The following is a 25,010-nucleotide window of genomic DNA, read 5'->3' on the forward strand; positions in this document are numbered from 1 at the left end:
AAGAAGCGAAGGCTCGCATAAAGCATCGAGCAGAGCAAGAACAACAAACACAAGCAGAGTAGGCAAAGTAACATTTCACGTCACGTCACGACTGTCGTATGCTGTCAATATCACCACCAAATAACGTCAATGAACGCAAACAGCAGACAAAGCATCGCTTACATCGATTTCCACAGTGCATGGGATCTGCAATTTTTTTCAACCTGTTAAGCTTAAATCACTGCAAGATTCACAAAACAGTAAATAAAAAAGTAAATAAAAGAAGTATAAGATCATGTTTAGGTGTCTCCTCAAAAATGTTTGGTAGCAAGTGCCCAGAATGCCATACTGGTATACTAAGTGGTGCTGATATGATTTAGGGCTTGCCTGATGCTGACTGTGCTGGAGGCTGGGCTCGGGAGACTGGCTGAGACATTGTTGCCCACAGACAGCTTGAGAACCTGCATTATGGGGCAGCTGCTCAGTATTTCATTTCATTTTCCTGTACACTATGCACTCACCAACTCCCCTATTGCCTGGCACAGCACCTGGAACACGTGCAGGTCTCCTGCACAAATCAGATGTGCTTGTAAGAGGCACTACAGCCTGCCAGGGGCAAGTACTTACTATTTCTGCGATGGGGGTCCACAATGCGCATGACGCTCACGATGTCAGCCATGTTCGGAGACACTGCATGGCAGGCCATGTGGAGTTCAGCGGGTATTGCCAAGGACATACAGAATGCTGCTGCACAGCTCAACAGCTGATTGTAAACCTCAAAAGCTGATGGTATATAGCCGAAACTCGCGATAAAGAAATCCTGCAACAATGAAATGCTCATGACAATGAAATATTTTTGTATCCCCAGCAAATGCCCATAGGATTCAATGCATTTTGTACCTCTCAACAATGAAATGTTGCTGTAGTACAATCCCGCATCAACGAAATTTGCCGGAACGTGACCTCGCATATTACCTACTCATGCAAGGCTAGCAGGCTTTAAATTTTGCTCAAATGAAATTGCTTGCACTAAAATTACGTAAACTACCACCACATTACACTTGCGTGGGTGCCGCCATTTTCCAAGTGCCAGAAGTGATTGCATGCGCTGGAACCACGTCACGGCCGCCATCTTGTTTGTTGATCGCCCCCTTGAAGCTGCATGCATGTTGCTACCGACACGTGATGACGGCATTGCACACAGTGCAATGCATAATGTGTGCCTCGGTGAGAAAAATGCAGCAAGAACAAAGAAATCCTTGTCCCACAGACATGGAAATGTTCATGGCACTTGAGATGGTGGTCGCAGCATGGAGCGCCATGCATCGGGCCGTGATTGAGCGATCATCCAGGAATACGCTGGTTTTGGTGGCGCCCGGCAGGCATCACATGTGGATTCTGCCCTGGATGTATATTTGCGCGAAGGGGCTGTAATCTCAATCAATTGCCTTCGGATATACGAGATACGAAGCCTTTTGCACTCGGTACTGGATGAGTCGGCACCTACGGGCAACAGCATGCGCTGGAGAAATGTTGCTGCACACGTGGAGCGCTGCTGCTCTGTGTGGGTGCCAAGTTACGCGAACTCTCACAAAAGTGATCGTATCTCCGAAAGCAACTGAACGAGAATACTGCTTCATGGCAGTGCTGCCACTGCTGATAGATACATGCGGCGCACTTTGTACTATCAGCAATGCGGTTCTATATCCTCGAGCGAACTTGCCAAGGTAAACTAACAGAATTTTGACAGTAAAGTTTCGTTCTGAGACACATTGCCTATCTGTGCTCTCTCATTTTGCAACACCAAAATTCTTGTGAAAGCGAATTTTTTCGCGCTCCCCGCTGATTTCGTTATTGCAAGGTTCAACTGTATCACGCAACTGTGGTTAACCATGCACAATAGAAAAGCCCTTGTATGACAACAACACTATCCCTTGTTGTCCCAAACTGTATGTAAGCTCTCTCAGCGCGAGTTCTGCATGGGTTCTCGGCCTCTTGGGGCTGCGCTCCAGTTCCGCCCACGTGGACAAGTATCTGAAGTGGAGGAGTTTCATTTCGCTACCAGTCGTGGTAGCCCTTAGCAAACTTGATAGCAACTGTCATTAGAAGCACATAGGTTTTCCTTACAATGAAATTTTACTTTACCCATGAAATGACGGGACACGAAGTTGAGCATAAAAAGGTTCTACAGTAGGAGCAGGGCTGAGGAGACACAGCCCCCTCCCCATTTTGTACACTGGCATAATCCATAATGCAGCAAGCCTTGGCAATTCAAGTTGCCTTGAATTCAAACATGGAGGCAATTCAGAAGTTGACCATGTAGCTTCATTGTAAGCTATCTCAAGTAGTTAGCCTTTTAAATATATGTGCACGAGTTGCTCAGAAAAATTCAGCAGGCACACTTAAGACTGCTTACATGCGGGAATGCGAAAGAATTACAGTCCCTTTGGTGAAATGCTTTTCTTTTTTTGCACATTCCTTGTGCACACAAGCATTCGCTAGCATTCTAACTGCGCCTTGGTAAGGCTAAATCAAAACGGGCCAAGCCTTTCAATGTACTCACTTGCCTGCAAGTTCATAGCTTGAAAGATTGCTCAATAGCATTCAATTGGACATTAATGCTTTTTATTTTACACACTCATGATGTGGCACCACCTCCTCTCCATTGGCTGTGCTGTCACATGCCCAATGACGCACACACTAGGCCACACCTTTAGTCAGACAGATGAGTGCGACGTGACGTGTGTAATGACATATGCACAGGGCACACCTTTAGTCAGACAGAACCATGGAGCCACCGTGGTAACGAGGAAGCGCACCGCGGAGGATCGAGTTCGATTCCCACCCACACCGAAATGTACTAAATTTTCTTTTCAAGGTCATTAATTTACTTTTTTTAAAGAAACCTTCCTGAGAAATTTGACATCAGTCCAAGCCTTTTTTATGTGTTTTAACTCTTTGCACCATCAGGCATTTTTGGTACTATCATTCTGTCATGCTGCAGAGTAAAACGGATTTTCATGTAATGGAGTATATAATGCTTTCGCATTGAAGGGAGACTAAAGGCAAATAAGTAGACGTGGACTGCTCAAATACCATTCCAGAAACCTCGCAACGGTTGCTTCGTGTCAAGAAAAGACTTGGTTCATGAGAAAATTGCATCTGAAGGCTCTGAATACCTTTATCACAATTCAAATCTTCCGGCTCCCAACCGGAGAGTAGCGACGTTGCATATGCCATCACCACCATTTTCTGCCGTCAGCGAGTAAAATGGCGCCCAACAAAAGGAGGCACCATTTCTTGCACAAGACGTAAATGCGTGGCCATGGAGAAACCAAAACTAAGAGCGGTGCATTCACCGCTGCAGCTGCTTTTGGTCAAGTGGCATCGACCATTCGGGCATCCTGTGACATCACATGGAAGTGGAATTCTCTTCTACTTTCAGTTTGTGTGAGTTTCGCAAGCCAGAAAAACCAACGCAGCACTGTGCGATAAAGAAACTACCGAAACGTGAAAGCGTGGGTGGCGCAGAATCAAGCGAAAACAACACCTTTCCGCTGCCCGCGTCGTTGTCAAGAGTAATGTCAACGATATTTTTCTACAATTGAGTATAACTGGACAAGTAGCATTTTCTTTTGTCTTGAAATGCAATACAGTGATGTTTTTATAATGAGTGTTTGGGTACTAGAGATAGAATTTAAATGGGGAGTGCTTTCATCATCGGGCAACTACTTTAATGTCCCGAGGGAGTCTCTACTCGTGCCCAGAATTTACCTCAATTTCTTGCTACTAAGGCAGGCCTCATGATAATATTGATGCCTTAGAAATTCTAGAGCACTAACTTATCACCTTAGCTTGACCTAATATTTGCATTTAGTGTCCCTTTAAAGGTAATGTAAGGCGCAACCACATGCACACAATTTTCAAGCGAAAAGTTTTGTCGTCGTGGAAGGTGATCTGTTGATGTCACCTGTCACGTCGCTGGTTTTTGAGCAGCCAAAAAATTTCACTTCTCGTCCAGAATTTGGCACGGCAACTTCCACTGGGACCAACCTCATTGTGCAACAACAAGGCAACAACTTGTCCGCCGTGGTGCGCCTGCTCTCTGCAATTTGCTCTCTGCCGTAACAGCAAAAGATAAACAGTAATATCAGCCATTGCATCGTCTCATTTCAAGCTGAGGACAAAGTATCGCCATTGTCTTGTCGTTATTAGTGAGATCAGTTATTAGTTTTGACAGTGTTAAGCCTGAGACGCCAAGAATAACTGCAAAATACACTGGCAGCATGGGATGGATTTCTCCTGGCCACGACAGCATAATAAAGCCATTTCTAATACACCTTGGTTAAAACACTAACCTCGAGGTATGCTTGTGATATCTTTACGGGTGCACAAGTGCATTTACTTGAACAACAATATAAATTTGTAGCTACTTTTTCTCGCGATGTCGCATCCACGTGGCTGCTCCACGCTGTGATGCATCAGCTTGAGAGGGCCTGCCTGTTGCATTACTTGTTGCTTGAATGTAGCGTACATATGGTTGCCGCTTCATTGAGTGCACAGCAAAAAGTAACTAAGTGGAATACTGAATACTCCCTTTTGAAAGTACTTGCGCAGAATAATTACTGAAAAAAGTATCTTGTTGCTCGAAAATTACTTGCAAGTCACTCCACATATTCCTAGAAAGCAATAATTAAATTCAACGTTATTAAAACTTCATAATTGCACTGAAAATAATTTTTTTTCTTTTGTGCCCTGTCTGTTGTAAGCCAGGAGCCCAGCAAGCTTCCATAAGAAAAACTCAAATGATTGTTGCCGCTGCCCATACACACAGGGAAGGCCCAACATACACTGCACTTGGTATCCTGCAGGAAGCATAGGCCACGGCCGGGGGCCCCCCTCGAAAGCCACCTCCTTGAGTGCCCCGTAGGCGACTGCCACTGCATTGGCTGGGTGCACCGCCTGCAAGGACGTTATTGGGTTGCCACAAGCGGTGTGTTTACCAACAGAGCTAATAGCTGGGCAAGTCAAAACAAAGCACAAATAGTGATGAGCTCGAATTTGCAACTTCAGGAAAACTCACACACAAAGAAGCCAGTTTCATACGTACTTAGAAATGCAAGCAAACGGAAGGCAAAAAAGACAGCAGACTACAGCGATTCCCTCTGCTCTTGTTTACTGCGACAGCAGCATTCTCCCACAGTGAAGACAACCATCTTATCGCTTTTATACCATCACCATTCATCAGCCCTTTCCCTCCCCATCCCTCTTCCCCAGTGTAGAGTAGCAGGTCAGAGCAAGTTATAGCTCAGGCCGACCTCTCTGCCTTTCTGTAAATAAATTTCTCTCTCTTTCTCTTATCGCTCGTCAGCTTTTTCCTCAATTGATTGTGCTCATAAACTATGGGAGACTGGCCCTGATACCAGCTGTTAGAGGGCTGTCAGTTGCAGGATGCAGTCAAAGATCACTGTATTAACTCCAAGTAGGAATTTGAGAAAAAAAAAAGACTTTTGAAGTGCAGGGAACTCTCATTAAGACGAACTTAAGCCAAATTTTCGCATATAACAAGCATCATGGGAACGTTTGTTTGTTTGGTTTTCCATAAACTCAATGCAAAAAAAAAAAACGCTTCAAACAAGACACTTCAGACGTGCACTTGGGTTAAGATGAACCTTCGGAGTGACCGCCACCACTACCAATCCTGGAGGCTAGGGTGTCTGGATGTGCTGTGCCCGGGCATGCGCGCAAGGCACTTTATTTGAGGCCTGCGGTGCACATCGCCTGTGGATAGAGGCGAAACCAAGAGGAGGTAACAAAGAGACAGCAATGTTTCACTTCGTGAACACGAGTGACTCGCAAGCGTATGGGTGCTATAATGCATACAAAACTATCGGCCCTCGATGTGCCTAGACTGTCTGCATCATAGTTCATATTCTAGACACGGCTCGCATGGCCATGCCATACGCAGCAGCCACCAGAGTAGAACGCCCCCTTGTAAACATTTGCTTACAAACTAAATTCACAAGCATGGTGTGAGCGCGCACAGGCAAACATGAACACATCACACTCGATGACCGTGGACCTCGCTGTCAAAATGCTGGCATAAGGTATCGCAACAGCAGCAGCAGTGAGCGAAGTGAACTTCGCGTTGTCTGTCGCTTCAACACAAATTGAGTGGCAAGAACAACGTATGCAAAGCTACAAACCTTTGGCCCACCTAGACTGTGCCCCCAAAGCATATCGTGTTCAAGATAAAGCCTGCGCGACCAAAGTACAACACCCGCTCCCTCCACTCCCCAGTGACATGCTTGTGACACTCCCCGGTTCAACAGGGTATTCTGGTCACCCAGAGACAATGCAAAGATCGAGTCATTCTGTTCCAGAGGGCATCAAGTTTGGGCGCATTGCTTGTGTAGTTCATTGAAACACTGGTACAAGCTCACAACATCTGCAACGGTTTGTGGGTCTTTAGCCAATAGCATTTGAAATGCGTCATCACCTATTCCTTTGAGGATGAGCTTGATTTTATCTGACTTGTGCATTGATGGGTTGTGACGTGCAAGGGCCGGGGCAAGCGAGCCCAAGACCCACGACGAGGAGCCACGGTTCTCGGAGGCCAAACGCAGGATCTACAGTAGTTGACTGAGCGGTGAACAGGTGGCGCGAGGGTGCGGGCAGGACCGCGGCGCGAGGGTGTGGGGAGAGAGTGAAAAGGGATTGGAGTGTGGTTGCGGGTGTTGCGGGCGCGGAAGGTTGGCGTTAGGGAAATAAAGCGGTAGTTTGGGACAACGTGTGGCGTGTCGTCGATCGTGACAAGTGGGGGCCCGTCCGGGATCTACGTGGACATGAAGACAGTGGACGTTCCCAAGCAATTAGTACAGCATCTGCTGGGGCAGACGAGCGGATCTACCATAGAACGCGAGCGAATCGCAGCAGCTGTCAGACAGACTGATGGCGGCTGAGGCAGTGCCTATGGGTTCTACGACAACGGCGGCGGCGGTTCAACCGGCGAGCGACTGCGCTCCACAGGAGGTCAGCCAGGTCAGCTTCCAAAGTTTAAGGGGTTCAGTGACCATCAGTCCCCCGAGGAATTTTTGGACCGGCTTGAAACGTTTTGTTTGGTCAGCGGTGTCGCAGCTGACAAGAGGCTTACGCACATTGTGCCTGCTGCGCTGGAAGGTAGCGCGAAGTTGTGGTGGCGATTCGTGAACTCGTTCGCATCGTGGGAGGAGTTCACTGCGGCGTATATTGCGGAATTCTCCTCCATTGACGCGAAGCGCCGCTTAAAACAAGAGCTGGGGCACCGGACGCAGCATCCCCAAGAAAATTTAAAGGAATTCATATATACCATCGCGGACTACTACGACCGGATTGGCGGCGAAGTGCCCGAGTCGGAAAAGGTTGACCGCGTGCTGCGGCAGATGCACCCACAACTCCAGGATTTGGTGGAGGGAAGACAGTTCAGCAGTCTCGCGGAGTTGGTGAAGGCCGCTGACGGTCTCATGGAGCGTTTCTGGAGGTGCATGCAGTACAAGCCACCACCACCCCCTACTCACCAAGTCGCGAGAGACTTGGCCTTCCAATCGGCTACTAACGTGGCCGGCGTGCCGGGATCACAACCCGGAGGGTTGTGTTCCAGTATCCGCTGGCGGCGTCCCCCCTGGCCGTTGCACCCTGCGGCGATACAGCCCTCCTACCACCGAGACCAATTGCACGGATTGGCCGCATTCACCACAAGGATGCCACATCTCTCAACGCTGTCACAGCAGCAAAGGTACCAGCCGCGTGACCACAGAGGATTCAACTGTCATCGCTGCGGAGGCGTCGGTCACATGGCCCGCGAGTGCCCTACAGGTCGGCGTGGCGGCCCACCCCGCTGCTACCAATGCAACGGGATAGGACATATCCGGTCTCAGTGTACGGGAAACGGGGGACGGTAGGTGCTACACCGGCAAGCACCTACGAGACTGCGCTGCAAGTAGCGGCCTTGGCCGGCAACAAGGAGCCTCTCATGGAAGTGCAGATCGGGAGGACGACATTCCAGGCCCTACTGGACACAGGCTCGAGTCTGAGCTTGCTTGGATTGCCGGCGGCAAGGGTAGCGGTCGAGGGGGGCGCCAAACCCAAAACACAGGAACAAGCACTCCGCCTGGCAACAGGTTGGTCTCAGTCAACGACTTCCCTCAAGTGCAATATAATGTGGGCCACAAGCAGCCGCAATCAACGCTTCCTGTGTGTGCCAGACTTGTGTCGGGACATTGTGCTGGGCAGAGATTTTTTACCCGCCGTGGTTGCTCAGTGGCTATGGTGTTAGGCTGCTGAGCACGAGGTCGCGGGATCGAATCCCGGCCACGGCGGCCGCATTTCGATGGGGGCGAAATGCGAGAACACCCGTGTACTTAGATTTAGGTGCACGTTAAAGAACCCCAGGTGGTCAAAATTTCCGTAGTCCCCCACTACGGCGTGCCTCATAATCAGAAAGTGGTTTTGGCACGTAAAACCCCATATATTATTATTAGAGATTTTTTAACAGCAACAGGCATCTCTTTACATGTATCACTGGGTGGGTGGATGATTGGAACCGATCCACAGTGCATGGTGCCATTTGCTAAGTGCGAAAAGGACCCAGCAACAGCACTTGAAATAGAAGATGGAGAGTCGTACCACTTGCACAGCCTCTTTGAAGAAGTGCTTGTAGTTCCAGGCATAGAGAACATGCATCAGGCTGGCACCAGGGAACTACGCCCAAGCATGAGTAAAGTCCTCGATGACTTTAGCCACCTATTTACTACAGTTGCGGGATGTACCACCCTGGCTCAGCACCGCATTGACACAGGGGACAGTGCGCCCGTGAGATGCAAGCTACGTCCAGTGAATGCGAAGAAGCAGAAGATCATCGAAGGCTGTGTGGATGACCTCCTAGAACAGGGCCTTATAAGACGAAGCACCAGCCTGTGGACTAGCGCCCCAGTGCTCGTTGTTAAGAAGTCTGGAGGCTACCGGCTCGCTGTGGACTACGGTCCGTTAAATGCACACACCTGAGTACCTGCCTACCCAATGCCTCGAACAGACTGGCTGCTAGCGCAGTTAGGCCGAGCAATGCGGTTTTCCAGCTTTGATCTCTCCCAAGGGTTTTTCCAAATTCCTGTTTGCAAGGCTGACATAGCTAAAACAGCCTTCATTTGCCATCAAGGTACATTTGAATTTACGAGGATGCCCTTCGGGGTGGCAGGCGGTCCAGCAACTTTTCAAACCCTAATGGACCGGGTGCTGCAGGGAATCAATCACCACTTTGCTATGGCATCTTTAGATGATGTCCTTGTATACTCAGAGACACTGGAGAACAATGTTGAACATGTAAGGGAAGTGCTATAACGCATTGAGGGTGCTGGCCTTACAATTAATTCAGATAAAGTACAGGTCTGCCGTCAGTCCCTCAAGTTTTTCGGTCACATCATCTCCCCTGGGCAGTGCAGACCAGATGAGGACAAGGTGCGTGCAGTGCTGGATTACCCAAGACCCAGTACAGTTAAGCAGCTGCAAGCCTTCCTGGGACTTGCCGGACCCAGTACAGTTAAGCAGCTACAAGCCTTCCTGGGACTTGCCGGCTACTATAGAAGCTTCATCCCTCACTTTTCACTGACGGCACATTCACTGACCAACCTATTGAAGAAGAACGAGCCATGGCAGTGGGAGGAGCGCCAAGAACAGGCTTTCACTGCACTCAAGCAGGCCTTAGCTCAGGATGCTGTTATAAGCCTCCCAGATCTAAATCGACCCTTTGTGGTTGTTGAATATTATGCTCCGGAAACGAAGAGAAGAAGTCGAAGTGAGAAACGAGCGTGGAGCCGAGCGCGCGCCTGCATTTTTTTAGTTGTTTTTAGAAGCATCGAATGAAGAAGACGTTCTCTACTTCGGCTCCGCTTCCTGGTTTTCAACAGTGGTGGAGACAGATGCAAGTGGCATTGGCATTGCAGCTGTGCTACTGCAGGCTGGCCCTGATGGTCTGCAGCCTGTTTCCTTCATTAGCAGAGTCCTTACAGCAGCCGAGAGCCATTATACTGTCCAGGAGTGGGAATGCTAGGCAGTAGTCTGGGCAGTGGACAAGTTCAGGGCATATCTTGAATTTACGGAGCTTGAGATACACTGTGACCACTCCTCCCTGGCATGGATGTTTAATACCGACCAAGCTTCACCCAGGGTCAAGCGTTGGGTTCTTCGGCTGCAGGGCTTCAACTGCCGAATCAAGCACAGACGAGGGCTGGCAAACATACCCGCTGATGCCTTGAGTAGAGCCCCTCTCCAGTGTGAAGACAACCCAAGTGACAACCTACATCAGACGCTGTTCCCTATTGCTGCTCCAGAACCTTAAGGCAAAATTACATTTGATGAAGTAGCTGTGGCCTCGGATGTTGACTCTTCCCTGCTGAGTGACACAACACAGTTGGTACAAGAACAGGCTTGTGATGACCGCCTCTTAAAGCTGAAGGCGGTGGTCCAAGGGACTCAGCTACCAAGCTCGGACCCTGATCATTGCCTCTTTCGCGATCTGGCCGAAACAACGGAACTGCAGCCAAGCGGATTGCTGGTTCAGCAAAGAGGCAACCAGAAGGTAGCGTGGTTACCTAATCACTTGCGCCAGCTGGCACTGAAGGTGGCCCACGACCATCCCACTGCAGGCCATGCTGGATTTTTCAAAACTCTGAGGCGTATTGCTGCACGATTCGTCTGGCTTGGCATGCGAGCAGACATATCAAAGTATGTGCGATGCCGTACTGTCTGTCAGAGCACAAAAGCTCGGCACAAAAAACCAGAAGGCCTCATGAGCAGTCAGTGGGCAACATCGCCCATGGAAGAGCTCAGTGTTGACATTATCGGGCCCTTGCCATCTACACCTCGGGGCCACAAATACTTGCTGGTAGTTGCTGGTAGTGGTTGGTGCCATGTTTTGGTTTCGATTGTAAGTCACCCCCCCCCCCCCCCCACTTCAGATTTTCAAATTTAAAAAATGTGGTCGACTTACAATCGTGTAAATACGGTAACTTCGTATAAGTACTTAGGAATTCATGTTACATACGACCTTACCTGGGCAACTCGCATTACTAATATAGTGAACAATGCTAACCGTGCACTTGGTTACTTAAGGCAAAACTTTTTAAAGTTTCCACACTCCTTGAACTTATTGGTTTATAAAACACTAATACGCCCGAAATTAGAATACGCTACATTAGTCTGGGACTCTAATAACCTAAATTTAACGCATTAGAATTAGTTCAGAATAACCCTGCTCGTTTTATTTTTTAAAATTATAACAGAACTGCCAGCGTAACAGCCATGAAAACTAGCCTTTCTCTTCCATCTCTTGCAGCTCGACGTAAAGTCTCCCGTTTACTACTACTTCACAAAATTATTCACCACACAACATTGCGTGATGTATTGATCCATACTCCACACTACGTATCTCGTCGCATAGATCATTCTTACAAGGTTCACGTGCCTTCTTGCAGCACAAATACATTTTCCCAGTCATTCGTACCTCGGACTTCACTAGAGTGGAACCACCTTCCCGCAAACATTGTATCCATCAGTGATAATGTTTTGTTGCGTGATGCCTTAACCAACATTACTTGCTAGAATGCTGTTTAATGTGTTTGTATATCTTGCCCTTTTTCTAATAGCTTTTGTAATTGCTCATTGTATTCCTACTGAATTATTTGTCAAATTGTACTTGTATGTTTGTATACAGTAAAATCTCGGTGATACGAACCCGGCTGATAGGAATTTCCGTGCGATACGAATTCGTAAAATTCCCCCGCCGAAATGCATTGTGTACAATGGGCCAAAATTCAGATGTTCTGAACACTTTTCTGCATCACACCGGGTGATACGAAGTTCGGTACCCTGCTGTCGAGCTGCCATCGGCGCAGCATGTGCCAGTGCCGGTTTGGGATTCCGCAGGAGCAGGGAGGCTGACGAGGCAAGCAAAGCTTTCTCTCTCTCTCTAGTTTTTGGGGGCGGCCTCTTCGCCTTTTTCTTTTTACTTTGTTGTTGCCCGAGGCTAGTGCCGCTGCTTATTGGTCCGTTCACCCTGTGAACCAGCCAACCCAACCGGTTGGGCGCGACTTGTCCTCTCCACATTTCTCGCGGCCCTGCACACCCGTTCTGCTGGTCATTCCGCTACAGCCAGCGCGCAGATCGTCACACCAGCCGCAGGTCCCGCTTCTTTGTTCCCTCATGCGCGACGACTACGGAAGTGCAGCGTGTTGTTTGCGTGTGTCGTTTTACAATCATTGATCACGTCAGCCAGAAAGGTACTGCAATCAGTACGATGTCGCGAAAACGGAAGGCACTGTCCTGGAAGGACAAACTGGATATTTTAAAGGTGGACGAAGAGCCCATGAAAAGGCGCACTGACATGGCCAAGGAATTAGGCCTGCCAATTTCTACGCTGTCTACGATCGTCGGTCAGCGCAACCAAATTATGCATTTGTGCAGCAATTTGGCGTAAACTCCAAAGAGAAAGATTGCTCACCATGTAAAGTTAGAAGTTCTCCTAACATGGTTTAAAGAGGTCACCACGGAGGGTGTCAACACTGACGGAAAAGTTGTGTATGAGAAGGCTGCGGACATTGCACTCATGCTTGAAAATGCAAATTTTCAGGCCTCTGGTGGCTGGATTCACCGATTTAAGGCACGGCATGACTTCTCCTACAAAACCGATTGCGGTGAAGGGAAAAAGGTTGGCGCCTCCGTCGTGATTGGATGGCAACCACGCTGCAGTCTTTCATCACGGGATATGAAGCTCACGATGTTTTTAACATTGACGAAGCAGCGCTGTCTTACAATCTTCAGCCCGAAAAGAGTCTCTGCTTCAAAGGCGAAGCATGCCAGGGAGGACAAAAATGTAAGCAGTGTGTGACAGTCTTGTTTTGCTGCAACGCTGATGGGTCAGAAAAAATGAAACTGACCGTCATTGGAAAATTCAAAAAGCCCCGATGCTTCAAGGCAGCCAGTCGTTTGCCCTGCACATATAGAGCCAATAAAAAGGCGTAGATCATGTCGGCTCTGTTTGTGGAGTTCGTCACATACTTGGACCATAGGATGTCATGCAAGTACAGAAAGATTGTTTTGCTTCTGGACCAGTGTGCGGCACATCCAAAGCACATGACACTACAAAGCATCCTGCCTGTATTCCTGCCCCCGAATGCTACTAGTCATTTGCAGCCACTGGATGCTGGCATTATCAGAAACGTAAAGCACCACTTCAAAGGTTTGCTGCTGCGCCGCCTCCTTGCGAAGATTGACCGTAAGGACCCAAATGTGCAGATTAGTCTTTTGGACGCCATGCATTTTATTGCAGTGGCCTGGGAGCGCGTCTCCCCTGTAACCATCGCGAATTGTTTCACAAAGTGTGGGATTTTTAAATCCACAGTGGTCACCACCTCGCAAGTGCCAGATCCAATTCCGGTTGATGTCTGGAACCAGCTTGGCATTGACTGCTGTACAGACGATTTCGTCACCGCGGACGACTATCTCGTCACCTGTGGTCTGCACACAGTGGAAGACATCGTGGAGGATGTATCGCCGCAGCCTAGAATTTCGACCAGTGACAAAAAAGAAGACAAATGCCGAAATGGTGATGACCAACCACTGTCGGCAGCCGAAACTATGCACGCTCTCGATATTTTGCGGCGTGCTGTGACATCCCAGACTGTGCATGAGAACACTACAGCCCAGTTCTTCAGCTTCGAAAATTCTCTGCTGGCCGACCCTCGCAGAGAACAACACTCAGAAGGACATACGTGACTTCTTTCCATGTAAATAAATGCTTTTTTTTTTGTGCGTGTCTCATGCTTTCAGGACGGATTTCGCTCGTTTTTTTGCTGATACGACATTTCGGGTGATACGAATATTTTCGCCTCCCCATGAGATTCGTATCACCAAGAGTCTACTGTATTTTTCTTTTGTAAGACTTACTGTTTGAATTTACTTGTAACCCACTCCCCTCTGTAAAGCCTTCACAGGCCTTGAGGGTACCATAAAAGAAATGAAGACCTTTAAACCATCTCTTACTTCAAGCTCTGCTCGACCTCTCTGCTCTTCCTGTAAATAAAATCTCTCTCAAGCTCTGCAGCACTTCATTGCAGTCAGAAAATACACCCCAATGGAAGCTCTTTTAGGCAACTTCTCCGACTTGTGACCTTTAGTGTATTACTCCACAATCTGCATGCAGGAGGCTGTGAACAGAGGTGAGGATTACATCATTGGCTAATTAACTCTGAAACAAGGCACGGGTCTTGGCTTGTAGCGCGAAGTGAACACGGACACAGAAAGGACCAGACAGGACGAGCGCTAACTCTCAACTAAATTTTTATTAAAACGAAGAACATATATATATAGGTGATTGCAAAAACCGTAGCATAAGAACATGACAAGGTAAAAAGCATCAGTTAAATATATCAGGGGGTATGGACGTCAAAGAACAAAAATTACTTCAGATTAGTACACGTATTGCGAAGGTACTGAAATTCGCAATCTAACAGTGACAACGAAGCATGGCTAACGCAAGTGTCTCCTAATCTTTTGTTGTGGAATGCCTCGATAATTTCCCGTGTAGTTTGGCATTTGTGTCTGGAAAGAATTTTTGTGTCTTCAAAGAAAGGTTTACAGCCACGATTGAAACAGTGTGACGCTAAATGTGATGCATTAGGATTGTTTAGTGAGCGTTTGTGTTCTTTTAGTCTAATGTTAATGCACCTGCCGCTCTGTCCAATGTAAGCTTTCCTGCACTCGAGTGGAATCTGATAAACTATACCGGTGTTGCAAGGCACTAAAGGGGACACATGTTTAATGCCGCAGTCATCTTTTCTTTTTTTGTCACCCTGTTCAAGTTTCCTATTTATCATAGGGCACATGTTAGACAACTTGCGAGGGGCCGAGAAAACTGTATTGACGTCATACCTATTGGCTACGTTCCTTAAACCATAGGATAATCTATGTATATAGGGTACCAAAGCAAACTTTGTTTCTTTTTTCTGCTTTTCTTGTTTCCTACCGGGGGTTTTTACCCATTTTAAAAGTTTTTCGCAGGTTAGTGATAATAAATGCACAGGATAGCTAGCCTTTTCAAGCCTTTCTATCTGTTGTGAAAAACTTTGTTGCATATTGTGCGGACATGACTTAGTAATGGCAGACCTAAGAGTTGAATAAGCTATCTGCTGTTTAACAAGTTTAGAATGACAAGAAGAAAATTCAAGCAGTGGCTTCTTAGCCCTAGGCGAATAATGCCAACAGACATACTCATCCTGGAACGTTAAGCAGAGATCTAAAAACTGTAATTTGTTGCCCTGGATAAGCTCAAGCATGAAACCTAGGCCCCCACCACATTCCCTAAAAACATATAAAATATCCGTAGCTGTCTTGGTGTAGTTATCGCAAGAAGAAAACACCAGGTAGTCATCTACGTATCTAAACGCATGCACCGCCAATTCCTCAAGATTGTTTTGTAGTTTTCTATTGACGCGACTTAGATAAATATCACTCAAAACTGGCGCAACTTTTGAACCAATGCAAACTCCCGCTTTTTGTACATACATAGAACTACCCCATTTTACAACGGTATTGCCTGTGTAAAACAACAAAAGCTCTAGAAAAGATTCCACGGGCATTCCACAGTCCTGAGTAAACCGGAACTCATCATTGTTGAGCGTCAATGCTTCTTTAACACTACACAGTAGTTCCGATTGTGGAAAAAAATAAAAAAGATCTTTCACATCAACACTGATCGCCGAGCATTTACCTGGATTATTTTCTGTTGGGAAGGCTACAATTTCTTCCGAATGTCTTATCAGGAAGGGGTCATTAAAACGGACTGAAGACAGTACCTTATGCAAAAAAGTTGAGACAGTGTACTGCCACGTTCCTTTTTCAGAAAAAATGGCTTGAAAAGGAACTTCTGGCTTATGTGTCTTAGCACTAAAAGATATGTCGAGGTGCAGACCCTTGGAATGTTTAACTCCCCACGCGAGGCGTTCCAGACCAAATTTCTCAAGCAAATCAATTGCAGCTTTCTTCACTTTTCTTAAATTAGTAATTCTTGGAACAAAATTTTTGTCAATAGCGGTTTTAGCTCTTTGTGCGTAGAATTCTTCAGGAACAACAACAAAGAAACCTTGTTTGTCCGCAGTCACCAACCTAAGCTCATGCTTGACGAAAAAACACGACACACCAGTTAGGTTGTCTGACTTATACCCCTGACACACGGGCAAAACTAAAGTCCTTTCCAGTAAACCCCTGTTGCTACTCTGAAGGACCCTTTGCAGAAAGGAGTTGCGCCGATGACACACGGCACCGCACTGAACTTCTTTAGGTAGTTCCTCAGATCAACGCCGCAAGAAAAATAGCGCTGGCTGTTATAGCCACAAGAGAGAAACCATTCTTAAAAAGCTGCGTATTTAATTACACTTAGCTACTGTAGAACCTAAACATATATTTTTTTCATTGTTGATGGCTAATAATGCTTATAGTCGTTTATTTTATTCACGGTTTTGCATTGTTAGCAGCCATTTAACTTGGTCCAGCAACTATGTGCAGCGGGTGTTTTGCTGTGCGCGTGCTGTTTATTTTGGTGATGCCCACGTTCCTGTCGTCCTTTTTCACGTCTTTGTCGTCCATTCCTCTGTGCGCGCAGGCGTAACGCGTTTTATTCAATATGTTATTCCAACAACTGTGGTTTCTTCTGGGTATTTCCTGCGGGCGCTGATTTGCAGTCTCCATCTCGCGACGTGAACACACCACATGCGCGCAGCAAACGGCGACGACACTGCCGGAATTCAACATGGCGGCGCTAACGACGTTATGCGAGCGTTTGAGAGTATAGCTAGAGGAAATCTTCACTATTCGGCAAATTGTATTACCGCTAACAATTAAAACATTCTCGCAAGATAAAAAAAAAAATACCTATGGGCACCGTAGTTTTGTGGCAGGTTTCCTTCTATTGGCGAGTTGTGCACGCTGTGTGCGAGAGTAACTCCTTTTCCGTTCGAAAAGTAGTTGCGCGATCTCCTTTCCCGAAAAGGAACTTTGCCGTAAAGGAGATACTCCTTTGTCGTGTGTCACTGCACTTGAACGCCTTTCCGGTAGATGTCCCCTTACCTGAAGGACTTAAGAGTGCCTGTGTGTCAGGGGTATTACTGGGCTGAGGTACGGTCCTCGCGATCACATCAACGCACTCAGTCACACACCTTGGTCGAAAGTCTTCAGTGACCCAACGAGAAATGGATCTAGACAAGCTGACCTTTTCCGGAGGTGACAAATCAGGTTCACAGGCAAACTCACAGGCAAACTTTGGTCCCTTGCGCAGAGTGCTTTCGATGTTTGCTGGGCTCATTTCGATGTTGCATGGCTCATATATATGTTCTTCGTTTTAATAAAAATTTAGTTGAGAGTTAGCGCTCGTCCTGTCTGCTCCTTTCTGTGTCCGTGTTCACTTCGCGCTATAAGCCAAGACCATGTTACCGTATCAACTCGCCCAACTGTCTATCCTTTTGCATAACAAGGCACAGGTTGGTTGTCTCTTATAGAAAAGTTACTATTGCATCAACCAAACATTATGATGAAATTTGTGATGGACATCTCAATATCACTGAAACATTGGCAAATTTTTATGTCCATGGTCAGCGAGAAAGAAAACCAGTGTTGCACTTGCATGCAGACAAAAATCTATGTCTTAGTACGACAGCCCAGGGAAGTCGGTCACAGTGACAGCGGCCACCCACCCTCAAGTGCTTGTAGCAGCCGAGCAGCACAGTGGATCGCAGTAGCCCATGGCTCAGGTGCAGGCGTGTGTGCCCAGCCGCCTGGCACTGCAGCCGCACGCTGGTGCAGCCACTTCTCACGGGGGGCCCCCCTGAGCCTGCATAGTACAGAGATTGCAGTTTGTTTTTGCACTTGGCACCAGTAATCACCAAATAAAGTCATGTACTCGACTGCCCTCAAGCTCTTCAGGTTGGAAAAAGAAGAAAGTCAAATGAGGATGCCAAGACAATTACCATATAGAAAGAGTGGCTGTTGACAGCGAGAAGCAAGGGTTCCCCTATGCAAGAGTGACTGACTGCTAGAGCATGCAAATTTCGCACAACCTTGCAAATGTCAGTAACTGTTTCACACCACAGGTGGTGCTGGAAAAAATAACCAATACATGATTGACCACATTCGATTGCAAACTTCAAGTACTTGCACAGCACACTGATGGGTTCAGATTACCAAAAGTATCAGTCACTTCTCTAAAAAGGACAATCATGTTGTGCAAGATGAAACTGGATGATTTACGAGGGCGAATCAGAAAGTCCTTCCCCTATTATTTTTAGCCAAATTACGGTTTTAAACGCAGTCAATATATCCATTTCCAACGGTGAACCTTTCTAGGACTGGCCCGGCCTTATCTGCCAGTAGCTCTGCGGAACAGCGCTGCTGTCAGTGGTTGAAGATGGCGGTTATGCTTCACACGTCCCCAGTGAACAACCAACAAAGTGTGATCCATTGTCTATGGAACAAGGGACAAATGCCCATGGAAATCCACAGGGAAATGCAGCACATGTATGGGTAAATGTGTCTTGCTTTGAGAAGTTTGAGGTGGTGGTGTTGTGCGTTCACAAAAGGCCGTCAAGACTTGCACGACATTGAGCGTTCGGGGAGGCTGCATGCATTGCTAACTGCCCTAGCAAAAAGAACTGATAGAAATTTCTACAAGCCTCTTGGGAATATGTATAGGTTGTACGAGTCCTACTATGAGTCTGATATATATTCCTACCTGACCCATAGAACTCCTTACCAGACTAGTAGGCAGCAGATAGATCTCACTGTGCTGCCTACAAAACCAAATAGGATGATGTATCAGTCTTTTAAACCCAGATAAAGATCATCATACAACATACATAAATCTAATTGAGGCACTGATAAAGCATGTTTGGAATAGCACACACACCGGTGCCCACATGCCTGAAGAGATGTTTTTAATATGAACTGACTATACAACCCTGAACCCATTGCCTGCCACGTGAACAGATTAACAAACACAGTTGGGATATTAGAGCATCAAATGAAAATGAACTATGTAAACTGTGCAATTATAAAAACATTTTACAGCTTGTATGCAGATATATTATCCTAAACACGTTTCAACGTAAACTAAAGCACACGTTTTCAAAGCACAGTAGCGTTACTTAGTCTGTGAAACTACATTGGGGAAAATGCATGAGAAAAGTATTGGTCCATTTTTGTAGCAGGTGTGCTCCAGTTCTTTTAATACAAAATTGCATTTACAAATTTTGCGACGGATGTGCAACATTTAATGCATATCCAAAACAGGATTACTGTTGCAATAAAGCTCATTTACAAAGGCAAAACAAAGCACTTTCAAGACTGTGGATACCAACTGCAGCTCTAACATGTCAGGCCGAGTTTGTGAATGCCATAAATTGACACTACCAACATGATTTCATTAGAACGTCTTTCTGGGCTAGTTGCATGGTGCATACATGATTTGACAATTATAACAGCGCTAACACATGCATCCACAAAGGAACAAGGACGAGACACAAGCGACATGACTACCAACATATGCCTAGGGTTTATTTTACACTCCATTAGCTAAACAACGAGCAAGCAACTTTAGCCACATTTAAACAAACACATAAGAGGAAAAACACAGACTGAAGTACCCACATCATCATGCCCATTTGTGCTCACAGATGCTGCATAGAATGCCATGTCTAATTGGCACATGTTTTTATCATATTCCAAATTCATATCATGCTATTTTCTCCAGACTATGCGCTTTTGCATTCGTCCCAAAAGTGTTGTGATATGTGACAGAACACAAGTGAGCTTGCGCAATGAGAAAAAACTGGCATGGCACGCTGACAGGAAGCAAAGAAACAGATAAAGCATCACTCAGAGTGTCTACCAAGTTGACATTTCCAAATTCCCTGAGTTTCCCAGGTTTTCCCTGAGCACCTTCGCAATATTCCCTGAATGAGCCAGACATCATGTTGCCCAATGCTGTCACTCTCTAGTAAGCATGCATGCTGAAAAAAAAAATGAGTTAATTTAGTTTGAATAGTACAGAGTAAGATCTATTTTATTTAAAAAGAAAACGGAAGGAAGGTGTTAGTAAAATGCACAGCGTAAAAAATAGTACGACCTATTTCAAATTGAGTCAAACATTTTCAAATACGAATGAAAAGGAGATGCATACATAAGCAAATATTTTTTAATACGAGCTAGTTCTAGCAACTGATAGCAAGTTCATCGGTATGAGGCCTGAACTTTGTGATAACTAAAATTTTCTCTCAGCAGCTGGGAAGTCAACTTCAACTGTCCTGACATACTCTCAGCCCGTACCCAATATTTCAGTGTTCAGTTTCACTGCTTTAAAGAGTTTATTTTGGTTTGGACGAGGGACACCTGCATCTCGGTGTCAGCCAACACTATTTTTTAAGCTCAAGCTCCTTCTAAGAGCCGGCGGCAAGCTTCCTTTCCCGGTGATTCCTCAGTGCGTCGGTCCTTTCTGTTCTCATCCTCCTTCTGCCAAGCTTTCACCCCATGGATCATTTGAAGTATCCTCTTGGTCAGTTGTACAGTCAACATCCGATCTTTCGGACTCCCTAGGGGCCGTAAAAACATCCGAAAAATCGTGCAGTCCGAAAAAAATGAATGCATGTCTAACTGCCCTTAAGGACTAAAATTGCTACAGGAACGTCCGGAAAAGTTCTTAAGGCCTGTCAGTACACTTATTAGGCATATCGGTGCTCGTACTATGACAGGAGACGTGTGTGCAAGCAAGTACTGTTCATCATCATCATCATCATCATCGTGGTTACGCCCACTGCAGGGCAAAGGCCTCTCCCATACTTCTCCAACAACCCCGGTCATGTACTAATTGTGGCTATGCCGTCCCTGCAAACTTCTTAATCTCATCCGCCCACCTAACTTTCTGCCGCCCCCTGCTACGCTTCCCTTCCCTTGGGATCCAGTCCGTAGCCCTTAATGACCATCAGTTATCCTCCCTCCTCATTACATGTCTTGCCCATGCCCATTTCTTTTTCTTGATTTCAACTAAGATGTCATTACCTCGCGTTTGTTTCCTCACCCAATCTGCGCTTTTCTTATCCCTTAACGTTACACCTATCATTCTTCTTTCCATAGTTCGTTGCATCGTCCTCAATTTGAGTAGAACCCCTTTCGTAAGCCTCCAGGTTTCTGCCCCGTAGGTGAGTACTGGTAAGACACAGCTATTATACACTTTCCTCTTGAGGGATAATGGCAACCTGCTGTTCATAATTTGAGAATGCCTGCCAAACGCACCCCAGCCCATTCTTATTCTTTTGATTATTTCCGTCTCATGATCCGGATCTGCGGTCACTACCTGCCCTAAGTAGATGTATTCCCTTACTACTTCTAGTGCCTCGCTGCCTATTGTAAATTGCTGTTCCCTTCCGAGACTGTTAAACATTACTTTAGTTTTCTGCAGATTAATTTTTAGACCCATTCTTCTGCGTTGCCTCTCCAGGTCAGTGAGCATGCATTGCAATTGGTCCCCTGAGTTACTAAGCAAGACAATATCATCAGCGAATCGCAAGTTACTAAGGTATTCTCCATTAACTTTTATCCCCAATTCTTCCCAATCCAGGTCTCTGAATACCTCCTGTAAACACGCTGTGAATAGCATTGGAGAGATCGTATCTCCCTGTCTGACGCCTTTCTTTATTGGGTTTTTGTTGCTTTCTTTATGGAGGATTACGGTGGCTGTGGAGCCGCTATAGATATCTTTCAGTATTTTTACATACGGCTCGTCTACACCCTGATTCCATAATGGCCTCCATGACTGCTGAGGTTTCCACAGAATCAAACGCTTTCTCGTAATCAATGAAAGCTATATATAAGGGTTGGTTATATTCTGCACATTTCTCTATCACCTGATTGATAGTGTGAATATAACCTATTGTTGAGTAGCCTTTACGGAATCCTGCCTGGTCCTTTGCTTGACAAAAGTCTAAGGTGTTCCCGATTCTATTTGCGATTACCTTAGTAAATAGTTTGTAGGCAACGGACAGTAAGCTGATCGGTCTATAATTTTTCAAGTCTTTGGCGTCCCCTTTCTTATGGATTAGGATTATGTTAGCGTTCTTCCAAGATTCCGGTACGCTCGAGGTCATGAGGCATTGCGTGTACAGGGTGGCCAGTGTCTCTAGAACAATCTGCCCACCATCCTTCAACAAATCTGCTGTTACCTGATCCTCCCCAGCTACCTTCCCCCTTTGCATATCTCCTAAGGCTTTCTTTACTTCTTCTGGCGTTACCTTTGGGATTTCGAATTCCTCTAGACTATTTTCTCTTCCATTATCGTCGTGGGTGCCACTGGTACTGTATAAATCTCTATAGAACTCCTCAGCCACTTGAACTATCTCATCCATATTAGTAATGATATTGCCGGCTTTGTCTCTTAACGCATACATCTGATTCTTGCCAATTCCTAGTTTCTTCTTCACTGTTTTTAGGTTTCCTCCGTTCCTGAGAGAATGTTCAATTCTATCCATATTATACTTCCCTAAGTCAGCTGTCTTACGCTTGTTGATTAACTTCGAAAGTTCTGCCAGTTCTATTCTAGCCGTAGGGTTAGAGGCTTTCATTCATAGGCGTTTCTTGATCAGATCTTTCGTCTCCTGCGATAGTTTACTGGTATCCTGCCAAACGGAGTTACCACCGACTTCAATTGCACACTCCTTAATGATGCCCACAAGATTGTCCTTCATTGCTTCAACCCTAAGGTCCTCTTCCCGAGTTAAAGCCGACTACCTGTTCTGTAGCTTGATCTGGAATTCCTCTGTTTGCCCTCTTACCGCTAACTCATTGATCGGCTTCTTATGTACCAGTTTCTTTCGTTCCCTTCTCAGGTCTAGGATAATTCGAGTTCTCACTATCCTGTGGTCACTGCAGCGCACCTTGCCGAGCACGTCCACATCTTGTATGATGCCAGGGTTAGCGCAGAGTATGAGGTCTATTTCATTTCTAGTCTCGCCGTTCGGGCTCCTCCACATCCACTTTCAGCTATCCCGCTTGCGGAAGAAGGTATTCATTATCCTCATATCATTCTGTTCCGCAAACTCTACTAATAACTCTCCCCTGCTATTCCTAGTGCCTATGCCATATTCCCCAACTGCCTTGTCTCCAGCCTGCTTCTTGCCTACCTTGGCATTAAAGTCACCCATTAGTATAGTGTATTTAGTTTTCACTCTACCCATCGCCGATTCCACGTCTTCATAGAAGCTTTCGACTTCCTGGTCATCATGACTGGATGTAGGCGCGTAGACCTGCACAATCTTCATTTTGTACCTCTTATTAAGTTTCACAACAAGACCTGCCACCCTCTCGTTAATGCTATAGAATTCCTGTATGTTACCAGCTATATTCTTATTAATCAGGAATCCAACTCCTAGTTCTCTTCTTTCCGCTAAGCCCCGGTAGCACAGGATGTGCCCGCTTTTTAGCACTGTATATGCTTCTTTTGGCCTTCTAACTTCACTGAGCCCTATTATATGCCGTTTACTGCCCTCTAATTCCTCCAATAGCACTGCTAGACTCGTCTCACTAGATAACGTTCTAGCGTTAAACGTCGCCAGGTTCATATTCCAATGGCGGCCTGTCCGGAGCCAGTGATTCTTAGCAAACTCTGCTGCATCGCAGGTCTGACCGCCGCCGTGGTCAGTTGCTTCGCAGCTGCTGGGGACTGAGGGCCGGGGTTTGATTGTTGTGTTCATATAGGAGGTTGTGGCCAAGTACTGCACCAGGGTGGCCAATCCTGCTCTGGTGAGGGATTTCGTTACCGGTTCTGGTCACCGGGATCAGGCCACACTCCAGGCCTGTTTGTGGAATTTTATCAACATGCGGATTTTTTTTTTTCTTTTAATCCGGTGGAAAATTGCCGGCACCGGGATTCGAACCACGGACCTCTTGCACGCGAGGCGGTGTTCTACCTCTATGCCACCTGCAAGTACTGTTCACGCGTGTATAATTAAGGAGTATATACTGTGTCCCATGACAATTGACCCTTCCCACACTTGTTATGCTTCACCGCCTACCACTGCTGTAGTGAAACAAAGCTAACTTTCGGAAACTGGCATTACGCAACGCGCTGTGCTCTGCGAGCTTCGAAGCCAATCGCGAGATTACAAAGGCGGAGTCGATGCCATTGCTGACACCGGCAAATTCTTTAAATGAAAAACACAGCACCGCACGGCATGAAGCTTAATAGTGAACGTAGAAGCAGCTACGCCTAACGTTGCCGCCGTGGTGGCTACAGCTGCCAGTGGATCTGCATGCGAGAGTGTCGGTTCGAGGCGGTGAGATAATAAAAATGCTGGTGGTGGTGGCTTTGATTAATGCCATTTCAGACCTGCAAGCAGGGCAACATACATTGACTATGTGAAGTACGTGGTGGTGCCGCAAAGCTGCGCAAATTATCGGGCATATACGAAAAATCGGGCGTCCGGAAAATCGGTCGTTAACTACTCTGGAAATAGATAGTGCCGATGACACGGCGTGAATGACGATTCGTTGCGATTCCTCTGTTACTGTAGCCAGCATTAACACGACTTTCGTTCCATTTTCGTAAAGTTACAGCTAATTTTCCCTGATAGAAGCACACATTCCCCGAGTTTTCCCTGCACATTTGCAGACTATTCCCTGAGAATTCCCGGTTTTCCCAGTTGGTAGACACCCTGAATACCCTATTGGTGCAAGATCTACAGCAATACATCAAAACATGACAATACAGCAATATTATTTAAGCAAAAGTCACTACAGATCTGAGAACTTATTCGAGTAAGAACATGGATTTACCATTTTTAAAATCACATATTTATGAAGCGTACATATTGCGTACATAAACATCAAGCGCACATATTGCAAAATCAGAAGACAATTCTTCACTGCACTGCACGATGAAATGTGTAAAAGCAGTTGAACCTGTG

At 46.3% G+C, this 25,010-nt stretch overlaps 1 protein-coding gene across 3 annotated transcripts in view; it reads right to left on the reverse strand.

The window, feature by feature from the left end:
• Positions 1-25,010, reverse strand: part of LOC135909205 (nuclear pore membrane glycoprotein 210-like) — a 286,256-nt gene that overhangs the window by 39,625 nt on the left and 221,621 nt on the right. For all 3 annotated transcript variants that reach the window (XR_010566632.2, XM_065441064.2, XM_065441065.2), the window contains exons 12-16: positions 17,757-17,893; positions 4,830-4,941; positions 607-669; positions 501-547; positions 367-440 (exon numbers count right to left, since the gene is read on the reverse strand). Coding sequence is in view for 2 of the 3 variants with exons in the window: in XM_065441064.2 (XP_065297136.1) it covers positions 367-440; positions 501-547; positions 607-669; positions 4,830-4,941; positions 17,757-17,893 (433 nt within the window). In the remaining variant the exon portion in view is untranslated. The remainder of the gene's footprint in view (positions 1-366; positions 441-500; positions 548-606; positions 670-4,829; positions 4,942-17,756; positions 17,894-25,010) is intronic.

Source organism: Dermacentor albipictus, chromosome 9 (genome assembly GCF_038994185.2).
Source record: "Dermacentor albipictus isolate Rhodes 1998 colony chromosome 9, USDA_Dalb.pri_finalv2, whole genome shotgun sequence".
Lineage (NCBI taxonomy): Eukaryota > Metazoa > Arthropoda > Arachnida > Ixodida > Ixodidae > Dermacentor > Dermacentor albipictus.